This window comes from Ursus arctos, unplaced genomic scaffold (genome assembly GCF_023065955.2).
Source record: "Ursus arctos isolate Adak ecotype North America unplaced genomic scaffold, UrsArc2.0 scaffold_24, whole genome shotgun sequence".
Lineage (NCBI taxonomy): Eukaryota > Metazoa > Chordata > Mammalia > Carnivora > Ursidae > Ursus > Ursus arctos.
This window is the reverse complement of record NW_026622919.1, coordinates 15,778,835-15,801,722: the sequence shown is the minus strand read 5'-3', so window position 1 is coordinate 15,801,722 and position 22,888 is coordinate 15,778,835. Positions and strand designations below refer to the sequence as shown.

The 22,888-nt window shown below is 37.0% G+C and overlaps 1 protein-coding gene across 1 annotated transcript in view; it reads left to right on the top strand.

The window, feature by feature from the left end:
* The window catches only part of EFCAB3 (EF-hand calcium binding domain 3), a 209,054-nt gene that overhangs the window by 99,536 nt on the left and 86,630 nt on the right, over positions 1–22,888 (top strand). The window contains exons 60-73 of the mRNA XM_048212646.2: positions 88–141; positions 798–902; positions 1,592–1,645; positions 2,232–2,336; positions 5,116–5,166; positions 5,826–5,930; positions 6,717–6,770; positions 7,519–7,623; positions 8,307–8,360; positions 9,033–9,137; positions 16,131–16,184; positions 16,688–16,792; positions 21,936–21,989; positions 22,665–22,769. Coding sequence (XP_048068603.2) covers positions 88–141; positions 798–902; positions 1,592–1,645; positions 2,232–2,336; positions 5,116–5,166; positions 5,826–5,930; positions 6,717–6,770; positions 7,519–7,623; positions 8,307–8,360; positions 9,033–9,137; positions 16,131–16,184; positions 16,688–16,792; positions 21,936–21,989; positions 22,665–22,769 — 1,110 coding nt within the window. The remainder of the gene's footprint in view (positions 1–87; positions 142–797; positions 903–1,591; positions 1,646–2,231; positions 2,337–5,115; positions 5,167–5,825; positions 5,931–6,716; positions 6,771–7,518; positions 7,624–8,306; positions 8,361–9,032; positions 9,138–16,130; positions 16,185–16,687; positions 16,793–21,935; positions 21,990–22,664; positions 22,770–22,888) is intronic.

Below are 22,888 nucleotides of genomic sequence, written 5' to 3'. Positions count from 1 at the left end.
ATGAAGGAAAAATTCTTTTGCTCTATTTGACAATCTTTCTTAATCAGTGCACAATTATATCTGTCTGAATTATGGCTTATTTTTTAGCTTCTGGGATGGCTGATCTGCATAAACTGCTAAAAGAAATAAAGAAATTCACAGGTGAGCAAGATGTTTTGTGAAAAGATGTAAAACTAAAATGCAAATATTTCACATTCACATACATACTTAAGGTTGTGTTTTCTCATTCTGGCATTGACCTTTAACTTCTACTTTTTTAATGTTTAAAATTTGATTCTAATGACATGAAGATTACATTGGATTTTTTATGTTTTGGCAAAAATGTTGTGGTGCTCTGTCTCTATAACAAGTTCTGTATTTTCTGAAACTTCATTTTTATTTTGCGATTCATTCTAATGGGCAACAGACCTGTTCTTTCATTTAAAATATTTAACCAACGTTTACTGCAACCCAGTAAATTTTAAGGTGAAACTTTGACAGGGATACAAGTAATGCGGACAGTGAAGATAATCTCACAAGTCAGGCAGAGTGAAGAGTAACAGATTTTAGTGATAGTAATACAATTTAGATTAGGTAGCTGCCTATACATAACTTAGATCACTTTGCCTCCTATATATTCCTTTACTGTGATCTGGGTTAACTCCTCTGAGGTCATTAAGAACATTAGAAATAAGTATTTTATTTAGAACTCAAGAAATAACTTCTGAAAACTGTAGATAACCCGGGGCAAGCTTAGACACTTCATCATTTGGGTTCAGTAGGTCATTCTCATCTGTTACTATTCCTGTCTTTTAAAGGAGGAAAAGTTGAAGCCAAGGACATACACAAAGCACTGGGAAATATGGGGATAGAGCTCACAGATCGAGAGCTCTGGGAGCTGTTGAAAATGTTGCCGGTTACTGGTGGGTAGTTTATATACCACTGTGTATGTACGGAGTATCTCTGTGCTAGTGTAACCTACCATGTGAGCGTGTCTAAAGAATAGACCCATCTTGTCTCCCATAAAAATCTAAAATGCAAAAATATCAGCCTTCAGTTGTAAAGAAATTATAACTTTGACATTTAGGTTTATAGTTTTGAGAGGCTAAGATATCTTCAAACCTGGCTCCTGCCATTAGGAGTATCATTACTCTGGGGGTGCCTGGCTGGCTCAGTTGGTAGAGCATGTGACTCTTGATCTCAGGGTTGTAATTTTGAGCCCCATGTTCTGTGTAGAGATAACTTAAAGTCTTTTTTTTAAAAAGTATCATCACTCTGAGATTAATGAAGCTTAATCAGGGCAAAGAGAAAAAGAAGGCTAACTTAGCAGGTAGTAGAGGACAGAGAAGGCGAAATCAGAGTGGGGAAAAAGGTATCTCTGTTCCAGTGTAGAAGAATGGTCATACTGTCCACATTAAGAATTTTCCCTTCATCTCTCTCTCTCTCTCTCTCTTTTTTTTAACTTATGAAGAGGTATGTGGGCTTGAGAAATATAGGCATAGAACTTAAGAAGATATTTTTAAAGCATGTATCTATGAAATTATGCTTTCTACTCTTTTTTTGACTGTCCATATAACTTTTTTTCTTACTTTAAATATGTCTTATTTCACAGCTGATGGAAAGGTAGAGAAAAATACATTGCTCGATTATATAAAAGCTTTTCCTGGTAAGTGAGAATCTCAGTAAGAGGGCAAATAAAACTAAGATCTGCAGACTTTAACTTTTAAAAGGCCTTATCATTACACAATAATTAGATTATTGATTTTATTATCCCATTAGCCTGTAGATCTACTTCACGTGCAACTACATCCAATGTGATAATTGATAATTCTCTGACACTGAAAAAGTTTCAAAATCTGTTTGTATCCAGAGCTCCAGTTATCGTCTGACATAATTAATGAGGTTCACCATATATGTATTATATATATAGTTTATAATATAAAAAAGTAGCATGTGGAATTAATATATAAATACAATTACATATAATTTATACAATATATGATTTTTTTCTAAATACATCTTTCCTGCAAACTTTATTAAGGACCCCTGAGATGAGATTGGCAGAATATATTCTATTCTTGGCTTCCAAATAAATCTCTGTTGTGGAATGTGTTGAACTTGTCCCATATGTAGCCCTAAACAGGTTTTTTTTAATCATTGTGCTGTGGTTTTATTCCATTGGTGTGTGAATAAAGCCAGTATTTTTCTTGGATATCAGTTCCTATGTTTTACCCCTGTTCCTTCTCCCTGAGGTGGAAGGTGTCAAACCTCTAAAATAGAAAGCGTCCTGGAAAACTTGGGTTATGAGCTGGAGGATGAGGAACTTGAGGACCTGCGGAACCATCTGCCAACTGATGGTGAGCATGTTGTTGTGCCTTTAGGGAGAGTGAGCTCCTCTAATCAAACTTCCGAAGGTATTCATATGGATAAAAGTATTAATTCAGGGGCGCCTGGGTGGCGTAGTCATTAAGCGTCTGCCTTCGGCTCAGGGCATGATCCCAGCGTTCTGGGATCGAGCCCCACATCAGGCTCCTCTGCTAAGAGCCTGCTTCTTCCTCTCCCACTCCCCCTGCTTGTGTTCTCTCTCTCGCTGGCTGTCTCTCTCTGTCAAATAAAAATTTTAAAAAATCTTAAAAAAAAAAAAAAGTATTAATTCAGATCATTAGTGTTTAAATCAGAAGCCAGTAATCTGATAAAACAGTGACTCTCCCCTGCAGGACTAAATTCCTAGATGCCAACTAGAAATTGACAGACCTAAGAAGCAGGTGGAGAAATGAAACAAAGGAAAGTTAAGAAATTTTACAGTTGGGGGAGAAAAAAGTAAAAATCCCATAAATCACCATAAATTTTAAGTAGACTGAAAGAAGGAACATATAATGGCAGAAAAGACAAGAAATCACTTCCCCAAACCTTTACTTGTCTTGAAGGTTATCTTCAGGTGGGAGATACTTTTCACTGGTCCTGCTTACTTCTGGGGCTTTCTCCAGCATTGTGTGGATACACCTGCTCCACACTGCTTGCTCCCTCTTGTGGTGGAATTCTTAAGCTTTATGTCTTCTCTGGTTCTTAGAACACGTCAGGCTGGCTATTAAAAGAAAACCTTTCTTTTTTTTCCCAAAAGATGGAGCTACAGGTCAAGTTTGTGGCTTCTCCCATGCCTGCAGCCCAGGAGTGTTTTCTGAGGGCACTCCCTGTTTACTCTCACCACCACATTCACAAGCATGCACAGGGAGCTTGCTGCAGAATTGCGGGGAGGTGGGAGTTTAGCACTATGGGTGTTGGTGGTGCCCATAGACCAGGTGTGGGGTTCTTCAAGTGAAGTTCTTCCAGCAGTTCATGGACAGGCGTCCCTACTGAGTCCTGAAGACAGTCCGCAGAAACCACATTTGTTTAATGCTCTTTAATATTATCTGCCTATTCCTGATCTCGTTCTTTTCCCAAGTCACAGGTCCCACCTCAACACTTTGGGGGCTGCAGGAGGGAAACTGGCTTTTCTAGCAGCATTACACACAACTGGGGTAGCTAGGAAATAACTCATAGCTCTTCCTCCCCTGTCTCCCATCCTGGGGAGAGATTGCCACCAGCTAGTGCAGCCCTGCACTGTGTTGCCTTGGGGGTGGGGCAGCACTGGCAGGATTCCTCTTACCCTCTCCAGTGCATCCAAACTCATATTGTTTTGCTCCAGTGTAGTGCTGGAATCTCTCCTCTGGAAGGCTGGACCTCCACAAAGCATTCCCATTGTGGGTGTCTGCCCAAGTCATCACTCTCCTGGATTTCCCAACCACAGCTGAGAGGGGCTGTGGCTGATTTGCAAGTTCCTGCTGATTCTGCAGCCTGTACTACAGTCTATCTCCTTGTTAGCCAATACCCATGTGGGCAAATTCCTACTGGGTTTCTTGGCGTATGGTGCTAGATCCCACAATGCCCACAGAGATACTTTTGTTCATGGATGGATGCTGAATTTAGTTGTTAAAAAGGGGGACAAAAAGGAGGAATGTCTTATGCTGCCATGATGCTGACATCATTCCTCAATAATTATAAAGTATTAAGTGCCTGCTGTATACCACAAACAATATTTGGCACTTGAAATATGTTATCAATAGTCCTCAAAACAACTCTGAAAAGTAGATTGTTATCTTAGCTTCCCTGATGTGGAAATTGAGGGTCAGTCACAGAAGTTAATTGACTTGGTCAAAGCCACATGGCTGCTAAGTGGCAAAGTGAAGATGTCGGGGAGCCTGGGTGGCTCAGTCGTTAAGCATCTGCCTTCGGCTCCGGTCATGATCCCAGGGTCCAAACATCATAGTACTCCTGGATTCTAAAGTGGAACAAGCCACATGGAAAGCAGGTCCAGCAGTGCTTTTAAAACTTCCTAGCACTGCGGTATTACCCAAAGAATACAAAAATACTCATTTGAAGGGATACATGAACTGCGATATTTATAGCAGCATTATCAACAATAGCCAAATTATGAAAAGAGCCCAAATGTCCATCGACTGATGAATGGATAAAGAAGATGTGGTATGTATATATATATACAATGGAATATTACTCAGCCATAAAAAAAGAATGAAATCTTGCCATTTGCAATGACATGCATAGAGCTAGAGAGAATTATGCTAAGCAAAATTAGGCAGTCAGAGAAAGACAAATACCATATGATTTCAGTCATGTGCAGTTGAAGAAACAAAGCAGACAATCGGGGGAAGAAAAGAGAGAGAAAAACCAAGAAACAGGCTCTTAAGTATAGAGAACAAATTGATAGTTACTAGAGGGGTGGTGGGTGGGGAGATAGGTTAAATAGGTGATGGGGATTAAGGAGGGCACTTGTGATGAGCACTGGGTGATGTGTGGAAATGTTGAATCAATAAATAGTACACCTGAAACTAAAAACAAACAAACAAAAACTTCCTAGTTCTGCTATTATAGAATTTGGTATTTGATACTACAATTTCTTCTTCATTTATTGTGTTTAGAATTTGATCCTTCAATTCCATGCTTATCTGGGATACATTTATAGAACAAATTGGGATAAGTTTCTAAATTTCAGTGTTTTGTTCAGCAATATAAAGTCTTCATAATGTTTTCTGGATCTGAGTCATTATGGCTGGGTCTCATTTGTACCTTATCTTACAGATCAAAAGGTTAAACTGAACATGCTCATGAAAAATGTAGAGCCATTCAGAGGTGAGTGAAAGCTTATAGGAAAAAGTCATCATAAGTAGCAATATTCTGATGCTTCTCTGTTATGCTTTTAAACATTTTGTTCCTTTAATACTGACATTATTATTCTTCTTGGTATATTAATGGTATCTTGTATACAATGATCCAGATTTGGGGCTATATGCTTTTTGAGCAAAACTACTGAATTTTTATGTCTTAGTAAAATCCCCTGTGTTCTCTGGAATTTTTTTCAAAAAATGCATATCACTTTCCATTGTTTGAACAACCAAAAATCTGTGTTACCACAATAATTGGCATGATAAAACATTGGTATAAATCTTTTTTCTGAATACCTTATCACATAGGCAAATAAAAAGTAATATAGATGCCATCTTTATAGAATTATTTATATAGTCGTTTATATAAGTGGTTCTGGTCTCTTATACAACTCCCATTTCAGAGTGTTGATTTATCCCACTTTTATTAGAGCATTCAAAAAGTATTTTTTTCCTTCCTAGAATTACGAGATTTAGTTCTGTTTTTGATATTCCCTTAGAGTCTTGACTCGGCAGTTGTATCAACCCTGCTCTCAATTCTGCAGTTAAACTTAGGTGAAATTCATAATTTAGAAGCATTCATCACTCTTGAGTTTTTCATCAGTCATAATTTCCATCTTTTCAAAGGAATCAAGGTTCATGTCGATGAAGTAGGTGATGTTTTGGAAAACATAGGGATAGAGCTCACACCTAAGGAACTCTGGAAGCTGCTGAAAACTCTGCCAATTACTTGTGAGCATTTCTGGTACTGCTGTGCCTTTAGGAGAATGTAGTTTGAGTGTATATATTGTTGGGGTAGGTGGGGAATCATTAAATATTTATTAAGTGTATATTTATATTCAGTATATATTGAGCACTTCTTAGGTTATGGGAATAAAGACAAAAATCTGTGCCCTTGTGGAGGCTGTTGTAGATGGAGCTGACTCTACTGGGATTTAGCTTGAGAACTTCATAAAGAAATTAAGATTTTAAAATTGATAAATTTTAGTTTAGGATATTGATTTTGAAAAGTCTGACAGTCCTAAAGCATAGAGAGAAAGAAGTGGGGGGGGGGGGGGAGGAAGTCAGGTAAAAAGTGTCAAATCAAAGAGATCCAAAGTTTCAGAACAGTAAAATGGATAAATTTAAAACCTTACTCTATTATTTCCCCTTTATTCTTAAAACCAAGGACGATAAGGATGTGTGGATAAGAAATTAGATATATTTGTAAAGCCAATCGTGTGACATTATTGTCTTTATGAAATAGTCTGGGGGCAGCTGGGTGGCTCAGTTGGTTAAGCGTCCAACTCTTGGTTTCAGCTAGGGTCATGCTCTTGGGGTCCTGGGATAGAGCCCAGCGTGGGGCTCCGCACTCAGCGGAGAGTCTGCTTCCCCTCTCTCTCTCTCTCCCTCTGTCCCTACCCCCACTCACGCACTCTCTCGTTCTAAATTAAATGTCATTAAAAAAAAAAGTCTGTACTCTTGTTATGAATTGCTGTGTCACTTTCTCCATAAGATCAATTATGACTGTTCTTACAGCTGATGGAAAGGTGTATCGCAGTCGGTTGCTGGATGGTTTAAAGACTTTCCCAGGTGAGTGATAAGCGTAATAAGAAGTAAAGTAAAAATGAAATCTTGAAGTTTCACATTTCCTTTTGGAAATCCCTTTAATTGCTTAATGATAACAATAGCTAATTTCTCTTGATTATAATGCCAGACACTGTCCTAAATACTTTACATTTAGCAACTCATTTAATTATCATAAACATCCTAAGAGTTATGTACTTATATTAGCACGATTTTACAGGTGGGAGATATTGACTCACTTGTGTAAGGTCACACAGTTTGAACACTGGAAGAGGATTTGAACCCATATTTCTAACCCCTCTGTTATATTTAAACAGTTACATTATTAACCTTTTTCATTCCCCTTTATGACTTATAACTCAAGTTCGAGTAACCAGTAAATTTGTAGAAATAACTTACTGTTATAATGGCAGATTTCAAACTAAGTAGCCAAAATTATGGCTATTGTTTCTGACATATTCCTCCATTATGAATAATAAGTGAAGAATGAGTAATTGGCCTCATTTATTTTCTTTGCTTTAGATGTCTATAACAAATTGTAACAGAGTGTCTTATACCATGTGTAAGGGACATGTTCTTTTCTTCACATTCCCCAGCCCTGCCCCCTGCCACCTTAGTTGTGTGTTTTCCTTGAACATCTGCATTGCAACTTTGCTTTTCTCCCTCCCATCAGGGTTTGGTGCAAAAACTTAACCAGAATTCTTTTAATATTTTTAGGCATAATTTCACATTTTTATTTCACCTCTTTATTAAGGCGGGAAAATTTTAGAGAATAAAATAGAAACCATTCTGGAAAACTTGAACTATGACCTTGAAAAGAAAGAAATCCAAGATCTACGCAATCATCTGAAAAGTGACAGTGAGTATTTCATTTACCACTTAACACTTCCTGTCAGAAAAATCTTTGAAGTCTTCTCATGAAATCTGAGTACTCTTTTTCAGCTTCAATTAGAAAGAAGTACTTAGACAGTTCTAATCCTCAAAGATGAGAAACTTGACTTCTGGTTATTATTCTCAATATTGTCAGAGGACCAATAGGGCACTGGTAGATTTAAATTTAGCTAGGAGAAACAAAACAGCAGTTCAGAGGAAAACAATAGAAGTTAGTGAAATAGATGTCAGAAGAGGTCAGAAATTGGCAAAACCAAATAAGGAGGTAGAAAAGGTTTGGAATTGTTTGGTATGTAAAGTACAACTAGAGGCAATCATATTCTCATTTAACAAATATGGATGTCATGTTGGGTTGAAATAGAGGCTCAGTGATATTTCACTTTAGACCAATAATATGGCACCAAAGAGATATCCATTAAGTGAAGAGGATCAAATGGAAAAGAATTAAAGAATTAAAGATCTAATTTAGTGTTTGTTAAAACACCCTCTTTAGACTTTTATAATGTGGTTGGATATAAAAGAAAATGTTTAAATCAACAAATTTCCTCTATGTAAGGAATGACGACTTAGAAAATTTCATGGAAAAAAGGGATCCTATTCCCAATAGCAATACATATTTTGTTAACATATGATTTATGATTTGTATTTCAGATAATGGAAAGATTGCACTGAACTCCTTTATGGGTACAGCAAATTTATTTTCTGGTGAGTGAGAAGTAATGGTGAAGAGATGTAAAATCAAGATCCTTTGTTGTATGTACATACCATATTTTAATTGTATATCCCAGTATTTCAAAACTATACACAAGCCTTATTTTACCAATATGCTGATGATGTTTGTTTTTTAAGAATATAGATGGATTGGGGCACCTGGGTGGCTCAGTCGTTAAGCGTCTGCCTTCGGCTCAGGGTGTGATCCCAGCGGTCTGGGATCGAGCCCCACATCAGGCTCCTCTGCTTTGAGCCTGCTTCTTCCTCTCCCACTCCCCCTGCTTGTGTTCCCTCTCTTGCTGGCTGTCTCTCTCTCTCTGTCAAATAAATAAATAAAATCTTTAAAAATAATGAAAGAATATAGATGGACTTTTTATTACCTGTGGTTTTAGAAGTATCATTTTTTTAAGAAGTTATTTTATTATAGGCTGGTTGGCTTGTCCCTGTTTTTTTTTTTTTAGAGCATTAATAAAAGCATTCTTTTGACAAGGCTTAAAGGAAACATGTTATCTTTTAACCCCTTCTTGTGATGCAGTTAGGCCTCATTGTGTCCTTGCTTTTCTGCAGTTACATCTCTAGCGAGTTGAGATACTGCTGTTTTATTATAATTATCTTAGAGTTGTTATATATGAATATTCACATACCATATTTCCCATCTTTTTAAAGGTAGTAAAATTAATGCCAGTGACACACAACTTTATCTGAAAAACGTAGGAATTGAATTAACAAGGAGAGAAAGCCAGGAGCTGCTGAACATACTGCCATTGGATGGTAAGCATTTCAGGCATTGCAGTGGATTTCAGAGAATACTGAGTTATTGTATTAAATTCTAGAAGTGTAACTCTTTAAAGTGCTATTAAAATTTTTTAAAGGAATGACATCAGCAACATGGCATGTAAGTTGTTCTCTTTAATCGCCCCTTTTAATCAATGAATTGGACACCCACACACAAACAGGAGTTCCTGTGTGAGTGTTTTGGGGACTAACACCTTACTCCAAGGGACCCAGGAGGAGCCTCGCTCACCAGTGTAACTGGTAAGAAACAGGCAACCTCTGTACAGGGCCCCAGAACCAACACAGTCAGCAAAATTGCCTACACCTCTCTCACTGCTGTCAGGCAAAATCAGGTGAGTGCTGACCCAGGCATGAGAGCTTTCAGAAGAAGTCCAGCCTTCCTGGAGGGAGACTCCAGCACACCATCAGAGAAAACGAAACAAAGAAAAAGATGAGTTTGTTTGCTGCTGAGGCAGTGAGAGAAACTTTCCCGGCACCACTCTCCCCCAGGGGATTGATACATTGGCCACAGCGACCTCTCCCACATGGGAAAGGAAAGCAGTGAGTGCATGCTTGGCTACCCCAGCAGAGCAGGACCAGCACTAGAGCACTAAGGTGGGAGCTCTCTGACTGGCAAAGAGGCAAAGATTTCAGTTGACATTAAAAAGATTGCGCTCAGCAGGAAGTCAACCCACGAGCCTCTGGGAGTACAATACCTTGGGATCGCCCTGTAGTTGTTAGGCATCCCCAGTGCTCAAATGCTAAGCCCACACCTCCCTGTATTCTGCTGCTTGCTCCTTGTGCAAGGTCACAGGTGTATCCCTCAGCGAGCTACAGAAGTTATGCTCAGAAAACAAGCTACCAGGAGTCGCAAGGGGGAAAACCATAAACTTAAGCTATAGCGCCACCTAGTGGAAAACAAAAGTTTTCACTAGCCAACCTGGTGCATTATAAGAACCAGGAAAAAATATAAAAGCTTAAAATTTTGCCACAAAGGCATTCTGACAAGTGTAAGGTAACATCTCCTTGTGGTTCTGATTTGCATTTCCCTGAGATACCACTTTACACCTGTCAGAATGGCTAGAGTCAAAAGGACGAAAAATAACAAGTGTTGACAAAGATGTGGAGGAAAAGGAACCCTCGTGCACTGTTGGTGGGAATGTAAATTGGTGCAGCCGTGGTGGAAAACAGTATGGAGGTTCCTCAAAAAATTAAAGGTAGAAGTATATATGATCCAATAATTCCACCACTGGGTATTTACCCAAAGAAACAAAAACACTAATTTGAAAAGGTTTGTGCGCCCTTATGTTTATTGCAGCATTATTTACAATAGTCAAGATATGGAAACAGCCCAAGGTTGACAGATGAATGGATGAGGACGATGTGGTATGTGTGTGTGTGTGTGTGTGTGTGTGTGTGTGTGTATAATGGATTATTACTCAGCCATAAAAAAATGAGGTCTTTCCATTTGCAACAACATGGATGGACCTAGAGGGTATTACGCTAAGTGAGGTAAGTCAGACAGAGAAAGGCAAATACCATTTGATTTCACTCATATGTGAATTTAAAAAAAAGATTAAACACAAAAAGCAGAATGAGACCTATAAATACAGAGAACAAACTGATGGTTGCCAGAGGGGGGAAGGTGGGAGATGGATAAAATGGGTGAGGGGGAGTACAGTAACTGTAGATACAGTCATCCAGTTATGAAATGAATAAGTCACAGGCACAGCATAGAAATATAGTCAATGGTATTATAATAGCATTGCATGGTGACAGACAGTAGCCACATTGGGCTGAACATATCATAACATATAGAGTTGTTGAATCACTATGTTGTATACCAGAAACTAATGTAACATATGTCAGCTATGCTCAAATTTTTAAAAATTGGAAAAAATTAAAATTAAATTTAGCTACAAAGTGAACAAGAGTCAAGGAAGCATAACTTCACAAAGACAAAGGAAAAACTCGTAATAACAACACCATAGACTATAACACCCCATCTGAAGGTAATAGGCAAAGAGTTAAGTAGGTGTCTGCTTCTTCAAATGCAAAAGCAGTGGGACACCTGGGTGGCTCAGAGGGTTAAGAGCCAGCTCTGTTTTTTTTTTTTTTTTTTTAAGATTTTATTTCTTTATTTGCCAGAGAGAGAGTGCAAGCCCAAGTAAGGGGAGCGGCTGGAAAAGGGAGAAGCAGGTTCCCCGCTGAGCAGGGAACCCAAAGCAGGACTCAATCCCAGGACCCTGGAATCATGACCTGAGCCAAAGGCAGATGCTTAACCGACGGAGGCACCCAGGTGTCCCAAGCAGCCAGCTCTTGATTTCCACTCAGGTCATAATCTCAGGATCCTGGGATTGAGCCCCACACGGAGCTCTGGGATCAGTGAGGAATCTGCTCTAGAGTTCTCTTTCTCCCTCTCCTTCTGCCCCTCCCCCTGCTTGCTCTCTATTTGTCTCTGAAATATGTAAGTAAATCTTTTTTAAAAAACGCAAAAGCAGCAATACATAGTTACAGGGAATATTTAAAATCAAGGAAATATGACATCACAAAAAGAAAATTATAATTCTCGAGCAACTGAGCTCAAAGGCATGCATATTGAGATCTAATGGAAAAAGAATTCAAAATAATTGTTTTGAAGAAATTCAGTGAGCTACAAGAAAACTCAGAAAGAAATTCAATGAAATCAGGAATAAAATGTATGAACATAATGAGTTCTTTACCAAAGAAATTGAAATTATGAAAAAGAACCAAACTAATTCTGGAGCTGAAGAATTCAGTGAATGAGATGAAGAATGCCATTGAATGCATCAGTAGCAGGGCATACAAGATGGAAGAAAGAATAAATGACTTAGAGGATAGAAATTTTGAAATAACATAGAAGAAAAGAAACAGATTTTTAAAGATCAAAGAAAGCCTATATGAGCTACAGAGTTCCATCAAAAGACAAATACTAGAATAATCAGTCTCCAGAAGAAAAAAAGGGGGAAAGGGGGCAGAGAATTTATTTAAAGAAATAATAGCTGAGAGGCACCTGGGTGGCTCAGCTGGTTAAGTGTCAGACTCTTGATTTAGGTTCAGGTCATGATCGCAAGGTTGTGAGATCAAGCCCCAAGTCAAGCTCCACCTGGAGTCAGCTTGAGATTCTCTCTCTCCCTCTCCTGCTGCCCCTCCTCCCACCCCACCTCCCTGTTCACACTCACTCTCTCTAAATAAATAAATAAACTTTTTTTTTTAAATCTTGTAAGAAAGAAAGAAAAGAATAGAATAACGAGAATTTCCCAAACCTGGGGAAAGATCTGGCCATACAAGTCCACAAAGCTAATAGATCACCCTATTATCTCCATGCAAAAAGACCTTCTCCATGACACATTATTTTAAAATTGTCAAAAAACAATATTAACTAGACTTATTGTGGTGATAACTTTGCAGTGTACACAAATATCAAGTTGTAAACCTGAAACTAACAGGTGATATGTCAATTATATCTCAATTTTAAAAGTCAATGATAGGGACTTTTAAAAGTCAATGATAGGATGCTTAGGTGGCTCAGTCAGTTAAGCATCTGCCTTCGACTCAGGTCATGATGCCAGAGTCCTGGGATTGAGTCCCACATTGGGTTCCTTACTCAGCAGTAAGCCTGCTTCTCCCTCTGCCTGCCACTCCCCCTGCTCATGATCGATCTCTCTCTCTTTGACAAATAAATAAATAAAATCTTTAATAAACAAATAAATAATCAATGATAAAAAAATTCTAAAGAGGGCGGAAAAAAAAACAAATGTAACCTAGAAAGGAGCCCCCACTATATACTATCAACAAATTTCTCAGCAGAAACTCCACAGAGTTTAATCACAGATTCAAAGTGTTGAGAGATAAAACTTGCCAGCCAAAAATACTTTATCCAGCAAAGTTATCCTTTACATATGAAGGGGGAATAAAGGCTTTCCCAGACAAACAAAAGCTGAGGGAGTTTGCCACTAATAGACCTGTCTTGCAAGAAATGCTGAAAGGAGTTATTAAGCTGAAATGAGAAGACACTAACCAATAACATGAAAACTTAAAATGTGCACAACATACTGGTAAAGGTGAAAAATACACAGTTAGACTTAGAAAACTCTAATTCTACAATAGGATGGTATGTTAATCACTCAACTGTAGCATAAAGGTTAAAAGAAGAGTAGTAAAAATAACTAGAGCTACTATACATTGTTAACAAACACACATATTAAAAATAGGTAGAGTGGCATCAGTGATATGAAAGGGAGAAGTATAAGGATGAAGCCTTTGCTGGTGATTGAATTAAGTTGCTATAAGCCTAAGTGGACTGTTTTATCTATAAGATATTCTATGTAAACCTGTGGTGTCACAACAAAACAAAAACCTAAATTAAATTTAGATGAACTTAAAAGATAAAAAGACGGGAATCAGAGGACACCATCACCAAAACTCACCAATTCACAAAGGTAGGCAGAAACAGAGGGGGAAAGAGACAATGTAACTACAAACAGCCAGAAAGCAATGAATAAGATGGCATTAGTAAATCCTTACATACCAATAATTACTCTTAATGTGAATGGATTGAATTCACCAATCAAAAGTGATTGGATGATAAAAACAAGATCCAACTGTATGCTGCCTACAAGAGACTCACTTCAGCTTTAAGGACACACAGAGGCTCAGGTGAAGAGATGAAAAAAGGCATTTCATGTGAGTAGAAACCAAAAGAAAGCAGGTATAGTTATGATTATATCAGATGAACTAGATTTTAAACCAAAAATGGTAACAAGAGACAAAGTCATTATATAATGATAAGGGGGTAAAATCATTAAGAAGGTATAACAATCATAAATATATACAAACCCACCATCAGAGCATCCAAATATATTAAGCAAACACTAACAGATCTGAAGGGAGAAATAGAAAACAATACAATAATAGTAAGAAACTTGAATGCTCTGCTTTCAGTAGTGAAATAAGTACATTATCCAAAGACAATGGTATGAAACTGGAAATCAACAACATGAGGAAAGCTGGAAAATCTACAAATATTTGGAAACTAAACAACACACTCTTGGCGAATCAATGGTTTGAAGAAATCAAAGGGAAATCGAAGAATACCTTGAAACACATGAAAATGGAAATATACCATACCAAAACCTATGGGATGCCTTAAAAGCTGTTCTGTTAGAGAAGTTTAGATAAATGAATATGTCAAGAAATTAGAAAGATCACAAATAAGCAATCTAACTTTACACCTAAAGGAACTAGAAAAAAAAGAACAAGCTCAAATTTAGCAGAAGGAAGAAATATCAGAGTGTGAAGAGTGAAAGTTTGCCTTCTTCTTTGCCAGTCTGGATGCCTTTTATTTCTTTTTGTTGTCTGATTGGTGAGGCTAAGACTTCCAGTACTGTGTTGAACAACAGTGATGAAAGTGGACATCCCTGTCGTGTTCCTGACCTTAGGGGAAAAGCTGTCAGGTTTTCCCCATTGAGGATGATATTGGCTACGGGTCTTTCATATATGGCCTTTACAATGTTGAAGAATGTTCCTTCTATCCCTGCATTCTTTAGGATTTTTATCAAGAAAGGATGCTGTTCTTTGTCAGATTCTTTTTCTGCATCTATTGAGAGGATCATATGGTTCTTATCCTTTCTTTTGTTAATGTGGTGTATCAACGTTGATTCATTTGTGGATGTTGAACCACCCCGGCAGCCCAGGAATAAATCCCACTTGGTTGTGGTGAATAATCCTTTTAATATACTTTTGGATCTGATTGGCTAATATCTTGTTGAGAATTTTTGCATTATGTTCATCAGGGATATTGGTCTGTAATTCTCTTGTTTAGTGGGGTCTTTGATTTTGGGATCAAGGTAATGCTGGCCTCATAGAATGAGTTTGGAAGTTTGCAGAAGAATGAAACTGAACCACTTTCTTACACCATACATAAAGATAAACTCAAAATGGACAAAAGACCTAAATGTGAGACAGGAATCCATCAAAATCCTAGAGGAGAACATGGGAACAATCTCTTTGACCTCACCGTTCTTGAGGATGATGGGAATGCAAACTGGGGCAGCCATTCTGGAAAACAGTATCGAGGTTCCCTAAAAAGTTAAAAATAGAGCTACCCTATGAGCCAGCAATTGCACTACTAGGTATTTATCCAAAGAACACAAACATAGTGATTTGAAGGGGCACGTGCACCCCAGTGTTTATAGCAGCAATGCAGTGAAATGGTGGTTACCACAGGCTGGGAAGCAGGGGGAGTAATAAAAGAATGGAGAGATATTGCTTAAGGATACATACTTACTAGTGGGTAAATGAGTCCTGAAGATGTGGTACACAATACGGTGATTATAGACAACAAAACTGTATTGTAAACATTAAAGTTGCTGAGTAGCCAGATCTTAATTGTTCCCAACACAAAAAGAAATAATAATTATTTGACATGATAGGGGAATTAGCTAATGATACAATGGCAATCATATTACAGTATGAATATATCAAATCAATGTTGTGTATCTTAAACTTCACAACCTTTGTGTCAATCATAACTCAATGTTTAAAATTAGAGAAAAATAAATGTAAAAAGAGCAACTTCTGACAAAAAATATTCTGTCCTTACCATTTAAATCTCAATTTAGGAGTAATGTTCTCTTTGGGGTAGTGCTGTTATGGATAAACGTTTTTAAATGTTGGAACCAGCGTCTATAACAAGTCTAAAGCCGAAGATAGGAAAAAGGTGATAAAACAGTTGTAGAAGGGAAAGAAGGGACATTTTAGAAAAAAAGAAAAGAAAAAAATCTGTTTCAATGTGTTGGAGTTCCACCAATAGTACTTCAGATGCCAGAGAATGATAGTTACCTTGAGAGTCTTAGTCCTTTGCTTCCTTCTTTGGATTATAACTAGTAATAACTTATAAAATCTAAAAATAAGTATTACTGTCTCAATTTCCACATCTTGTAAACTAAATTGGCCCTTATGTTACAGATAATAAAAAGGTGTATAAGAATAGATTGATGGATGGAGTGAAGACATACAGAGGTGAGTGAGAAGCATGCTGGGGAAGGGAAAACATCTTCAGACTTTTGGATTTACTTTTCTAGAATCTCTCTTCTTTCTCAATGATTAGATTGCTAATTATGTTACTCTTTTTTTAATGAGCTGGCATTCTTAATTGTATACAATCACATTTAGGGAAATTGCATATGCTATTTTGTCATTGTTGCAAATTTAAAGTCTTACTTAATGGTGAGAAATTTGTGTATTGGTTGTCTCTTTGCTATAACTCACCTGTCTTGCCTGCTCTTCTCTTTCTTCTGGGTAAACTCACCCTAGAAATTGCTGTAGTAGTATTTTCTGGAAAATTGACAGGGAGAATTTTTACACTCCTTATCGTTAACTAATTCTTTTGATCATTCCAAGACCTACCTTTCTGGTGACGTTGCTTTTTACCTCCTGTTTCTGTTGGTCAATTAATACGACCATTTTTTCCCTCTCTGGCATAAATGCAAATTTATTTTATTCTTATCTCTTTCTTTCTTAAGGAGGAAAGGTAAATGTCAGTAAACTAGATGATGTTCTTGAAAACATGGGATTCCCACTTGAGGAGGAAGAAATTGAGGAACTGTGCCCTCACCTGCCAATTGACGGTGAGCATTTCAAGTACACAGTGCCCTGTAAGGAAATTTTTGTTTTTCTGTGGAAACCTCTCAAACATACTTACTAATTTCATGGAAAAACCAGAAGTTTATAGAGATCCAATCTTAAAGAATGGAGATGTATTGTCTCAATATTAATCTTAGATAAAATATCAGTAATTGCTCATATTGCTGCTTGCCGAGTTCCTATGCCAGAGACTACCAAAATGAAATGACAGTCAGTGTTGGGATCAAGTGAACATTAAAAAATAAAACAAAACAAAAAACTACATTTGAGGAGTGGGAGAGAAAATTATATTTTTTTGAGGAGTGGGAGAGAAAATTATATTTTTTTGAGGAGTAGGAGAGAAAATTATTTTTTTGAGGGGTGGGAGAGAAAACTATAAAGGATTTCAGGGGGCAAGAAAAAGAAATGGGGGAAAGAGTGCTGGAATTTGTTAAATGTTATTTGTACTGTTGCAAAATATATATAACATATGTCTAACAATTACATTAAATAAATTCATAGGTATCAAACTTTAAATTACACAGAAATTACCCACCCCCTCAAGACTATGATCAAATAGGTCTTAGGTGGAGCCCGTGAATCTTAATTTTAAATAAGCAACCCCCACTACAGTTAATTTGTTGAAATAGCTAAACTTTGGGGTGCCTGGGTGGCTCAATTCATTAAGCCTCTGCCTCCAGCTCAGGTTACAATCCCAGAGTCCTGGGATTGAGTCCCACACTGGGCTCCCTGCTCAGTGGAGAGGCTGCTTCTCCCTCTCCCTCTCCCTCTCCCCACCCCCACTCACTTGTGTGCTCTCTCTCTCAAAAATAAATAAATAACATCTTTTAAAAAAAGAAATAGCTAACCTTTAATTTATGTGGGATTAGTACTTTTTTAAAGATTTTATTTATTTGCAAGAAAGCAAGCAAGAGAGAGCACAAGATCAGGGGAGAGGGGTAGAGGGAGACAGAGAAGCAGACTCCTCACCTTTTGGCATGTTTAGCAACAGCATCTGATCAAAGCACTCTATATAACTCTTAGTATCTTGAGCATCTTAACATCTTTAGCATCTTGAAATGATTCTGTAGATGATTAATAGTTTGATAAGCATCCTAGAAGTGTTGGTTTACCTAAGCTTATCTAATATGATCTGATGATGCTTGAAATGAAGACTTTCTGCTTGTCAAAAAAGTGGTCTCCTGTTTCTTTTCTATTTCTTTTTTTTTTTTTTTAAGATTTTATTTATTTATTTGACAGAGATAGAGACAGCCAGCGAGAGAGGGAACACAAGCAGGGGGAGTGGAAGAGGAAGAAGCAGGCTCCTAGCAGAGGAGCCTGATGTGGGGCTCGATCCCATAACGCTGGGATCACGCCCTGAGCCGAAGGCAGACGCTTAACTGCTGTGCCACCCAGGCGCCCCTCTTTTCTATTTCTAACCCTTTTTTCATAACTCTGTCTGTAACACATGAGTCAAGCAAGACTATATAAAACCCCTGTTGGAATCGGAATATGGCTCCATCCTAAATTATCTAGAGGGCAATCTAGCTGAATGTCTCAAAATAAGTATTATTACCTCTGCTCAGTAAAGGTACCAAGAACTGAGTTTTAAAACTATAACCAAAGAAAAAAGATACAGTGATAAACCAAAGAGATCCAAGGAACAGAGAGGTAGTAAAAGCACTTCAAATAAATTTCTGTTTTAATGCAATGCTCTATTGTTTGGTCTGAAATTATTCATAACCCAGTGATTGCTTTGACATTAGTAATTGCTGCTACAGAAGCAGAGACTTCATGTTGTTTGCTCTGTATTGCCAGCACTGAAAATAGGGCCTGGCATATAAATAGGCATCCAGCAAATATTTGACAGGTTAAAAAATGAAAAAATCAGCCTGCATCTAGGTGTTGACTGGGATCCTCCATTGTGGAACACTGACAAGTCTTGGCACACCCTCAACTACTGGTAGCCACGGAAAACAAAGAAGGCAGCTTAGATAATCACAAAGGTTTGAGACAACCAGGAGTTCAGGCTAAGCTGAACAATAAGGTTTATTTCCCACATGAGACCACTCTAGCAAGACATTGATTGATGAATGGATAAAGGAGATGTGGTGTGTGTGTGTGTAATATTATTCAGCCATAAAAAGGAATGAAATCTTGTCATTTGTAACAACATAGCTGGAGCTAGAGAGTATTATGCTATGTGAAATAAGTCAGAGAAAAACAAATAGCATATGATTTCACTCATATATGGAATTTAAGAAACAAACAGTGAAGAGAAAAAAATAGGAGAGAGACAAATTAAGAAACAAGCTCTTAATTATAGAGAACAAACTGATGGTTACCAGAGGAGAGAGGAGTGAGGGGATGGGTCAAATAGGTGATGCGGATTAAGGAGGGCACTTGTGATGAGCACAGGGTGATGTATGGAAGTATTGAATCACTATATTGTACATGTGAAACTAATATAACACTGTATGTTAACTAACTGGAATTCAAATAAAAACTTAAAATAAAAAAATTTGTTAAGAATAAAAGAGGTAGCTCTTTTTATAAGGTACAGAAACCAGTAAAGAGAGTCAAGGAAAGTGAAGAAGCAAAGGAATATGTTCCAAACAAAAGGACAAGATAAAATTCCAGAAACAGACCTTAATGAAATGCAGTTAAGTGATTTACCTGATAAAGAGTTCAAAATAATCATAAAAATGATGTTCACTGAGATCAAGAGAACAATGCATGAACAAGGTGAGAATTTCAACAGATAGGAAATATAAGAAAGTACCAAACAGAAATCCCAGAGCTGAAGAATAAAATAACTGAACTAAAAAATTCAGTAGAGGGGTTCAACAACAGACTAGAGCAAGTGGAAGAAAGAATTAGCAAACTCAAATACAGGGCAGTAGAATTTATCCAAACACAGGAGCAAAAAGAAAAAGAATGAAAAAGAGTGAAAATAGCTTATGGGATTTATGGGCTACCAGGAAGCGAACCAATATTCACACTTCACAATATCTCCCAGAAGGAGAAGAGAGAGAGAAAAGGACAGAAAGCCTATTCAAAGAAATAATGCCTGGAAACTTACCTAACATGAGGAATGAAACAGACATGAAGATCCAGGAAGCTCAGAAAGTTCCAAATAAGATGAAACTAAGCTAACCACACTAAGATACATTAAAATTAAATTGTTAAAAGTTAAGGGCAAGGAGGAAATCTTAAATGTAGAAAGAAAAAAACGTGTTATATACAAGGAAACCCCCATAAGACTATCAGCTGATTTTTCAGGAGGAACTGCAGGCCAGAGAGGAGTAGCATTATATATTCAAAGTGCGAGAAGAAAAAAACTGCCAACCAAGGATACTCTACTTGGCAAAGTTGTCCTTCAGAATTGAAAGAGAGATAAAGGGTTTTCCAAGGGCACCTGGGTGGTTGAATCAGTTAAGATCCTGACTTGATTTTGGCTCACGTCATGATCTCAGGGTTGTGAGATCAAGTGCCATGTCAGGCTCCTCACTCAGTGTGGACTCTGTCCCTCTTCCTCTGCTCCTTTCCAGCTCACTCTCTCTCTCTCTTTTTCTCTCTCTCAAAGAAATAAATAAAATCTTTAAAAAAAAAAAAAAAGAGTTTTCCAGACAAGCAGAAGCTGAAGGAATCCATCGCCACTAGAGTAGCCTTGCAAGAAATGTTAGAGGAACTTCTTCAAATTTAAACAAAAGGATGCTAATTAGTAACAAGAAGACATATGAAAATATAAATTTCACTACTAAAGGTAAACAGCTAATTTCAGAATATTCTAATGTAATAGTAGGGCATAAATCACTAATCTAGTGTGAACATTAAAAGACAAACATATTAAAAATAACTATAACTACATTAATTTGTTAGTGGATACACAGGTAAAAGATGTAAGTTGTGAGAACAAGAACTTTATAAAATGGGGGGAGAGTAAAAATGTATACATTTGGTATGCATTAAGTTCTAATAAGCTTAAAGTAGACTGTTATAAATATGTTTTATGTAAACCTCATAGTGACCACAAACCAAAAACCTATAACAGATACACAAAAGATAAAGAGAATGGAATCTAAGTATACCACTAAGAAAATAATCAAATTACAAAGGAAGAGACCAAGAGAAGAAAGCATCAAAGGAATCATGAAACAGCCAGAAAACGATTATTAACAAAATGGCAACAGGGCATAAATTCTCAGCTATAAGATGAGTAAGGTCAGAGGATCTAATGTAAAACATGGTTGATAACACTATATTATAGAATTGAAATTTGCTAAGAGAGTAGAAAATTTAAATGTTTTCACACACACAAAAAGATAAATATGTGAGGTGATAGATGTGTTAGTTAATTAGATGGGGGATTCCTTTCATGTATACGTACATCAAATCACCATGATGTACACTTTAGATTTCTTACAATTACAATTCAATAAAGCTGGTGTTAAAAAATGAAAAATGAAAATAATTTCTCTTCTTCCATTCTGGTGAATGAGGAACACAAAAAGAAAAAGTTGAGTGAATAGAATAAGGTATCTACCATATTTAGATTTTTTTTCTTTTTTCAACCTTGTGCCTATATAGTGTGAAAATAAAATATCTAATTGGGGGGTGAGGGGAAACAACTTTGGGAAAACCGATAAATCCTTATACTTTACTCCACAGTTTAAGAATTTTATATAATGGGGTCCTCTCTTAGTCCACTCAGGGTACCATAACAAAATACCATAGTCTGTGACTTACACAACAGAAATTTATTTTCTCACAGTTCTGGATGCAGGGAAATCCAAGATCAGGGTACCAGCTGATTCCGTTTCTGAGGGCAATTCTTTTCTATGCTTGCAGAGCCTGTCTTCTCACTGTGTCTTCAAATGCCAGGGAGATAGAAAAGATGGGGAGAGACAGGGAGAGACACAGGGGGAGAAACAGAGAGACAGAGAGAGAAAGGGGTATCTTCCTCTTCTTATGAGGTCACAGTCTATCAAATTAGGGCCTCACCCTTATGACCTCATAACCTTAATTACCTTCTAAGACCTTATCTCCAAATAATCATATCAGAGGTTAGGGCTTCAAAATATGAATTTGAGAGGACACAATTCAGTCCATAGCAGGACTATATCTAAATTTTGTCTTGCCTTGTAGGGAAGAGAAGAGTCAAACTGGATAAACTTCTGGATGAAGTGCATGAACTTCTAGGTGAGTGAGAAGAAATTATGATAAGGCACAATAAAAATAATCTCTTACTGTTTAATGAAAGTTATTTTTAAAGCATTTTCTGTTATTCTATCCATGATATATTAATCCTGTGACTGTATCTCTTTTAGTTGGTAATGTATGTATAACTAAAGAGACAGCCTTATAAATTTGATGTTATTCATCATTATAATCTGTTGTTTCCTACATCTTATTCAAAAGGCCACAGTGTAATGCATAAATAGCAATCCCTATGTTCTTTGGAGTTTTTCAATAATATAATTTTATTTTCTACTCTTCTAATAGCAAAATGCCAAGGCAAATTACACATACAGGTAATATGATCATGTGAACAGTTCGTAATTTAGGCAAAAATATAATAATAGAGCAAATATTACATGCTGGCAGAATTATTTACATCAGTTAATTTAGTGGGCTGTTAAAACACCCAACTTTCTGCATCCTGTGCCTTGTTCCCAATTGATGAATCCCCTTTTACCAAAAAGAAGTTCTATTTCTGAATCCTTCTAGTTTTCTGTAATTGGACAACACTTAATGTTTCCATTGCTTTTTATCCTGTATTTGAGAATGATGCTACACAAAAATAGTTGATATGATGATGATGATGATGATTTAAAGCTTGAAATCTGACCTTTTACCATTGTTTTCTTTTTTAAGGGGAAGAAGTTAATTCTGAAGACCTGGAAAATATTCTGAAAAACATAGGGTTAAGACTCAGACTGAAGGAGAACACTGTGTTGATGAAAAGCTTGCCACTTGATGGTGAGTTATGTTTAATTTGCCAATGAGATATTCATCCATCCAGTAAAAGTTAATTGGTTGCTATCATACTAGACATAATACTAGTGTCTGAGTTATAAAGATGAATGAGACAAAGTCAG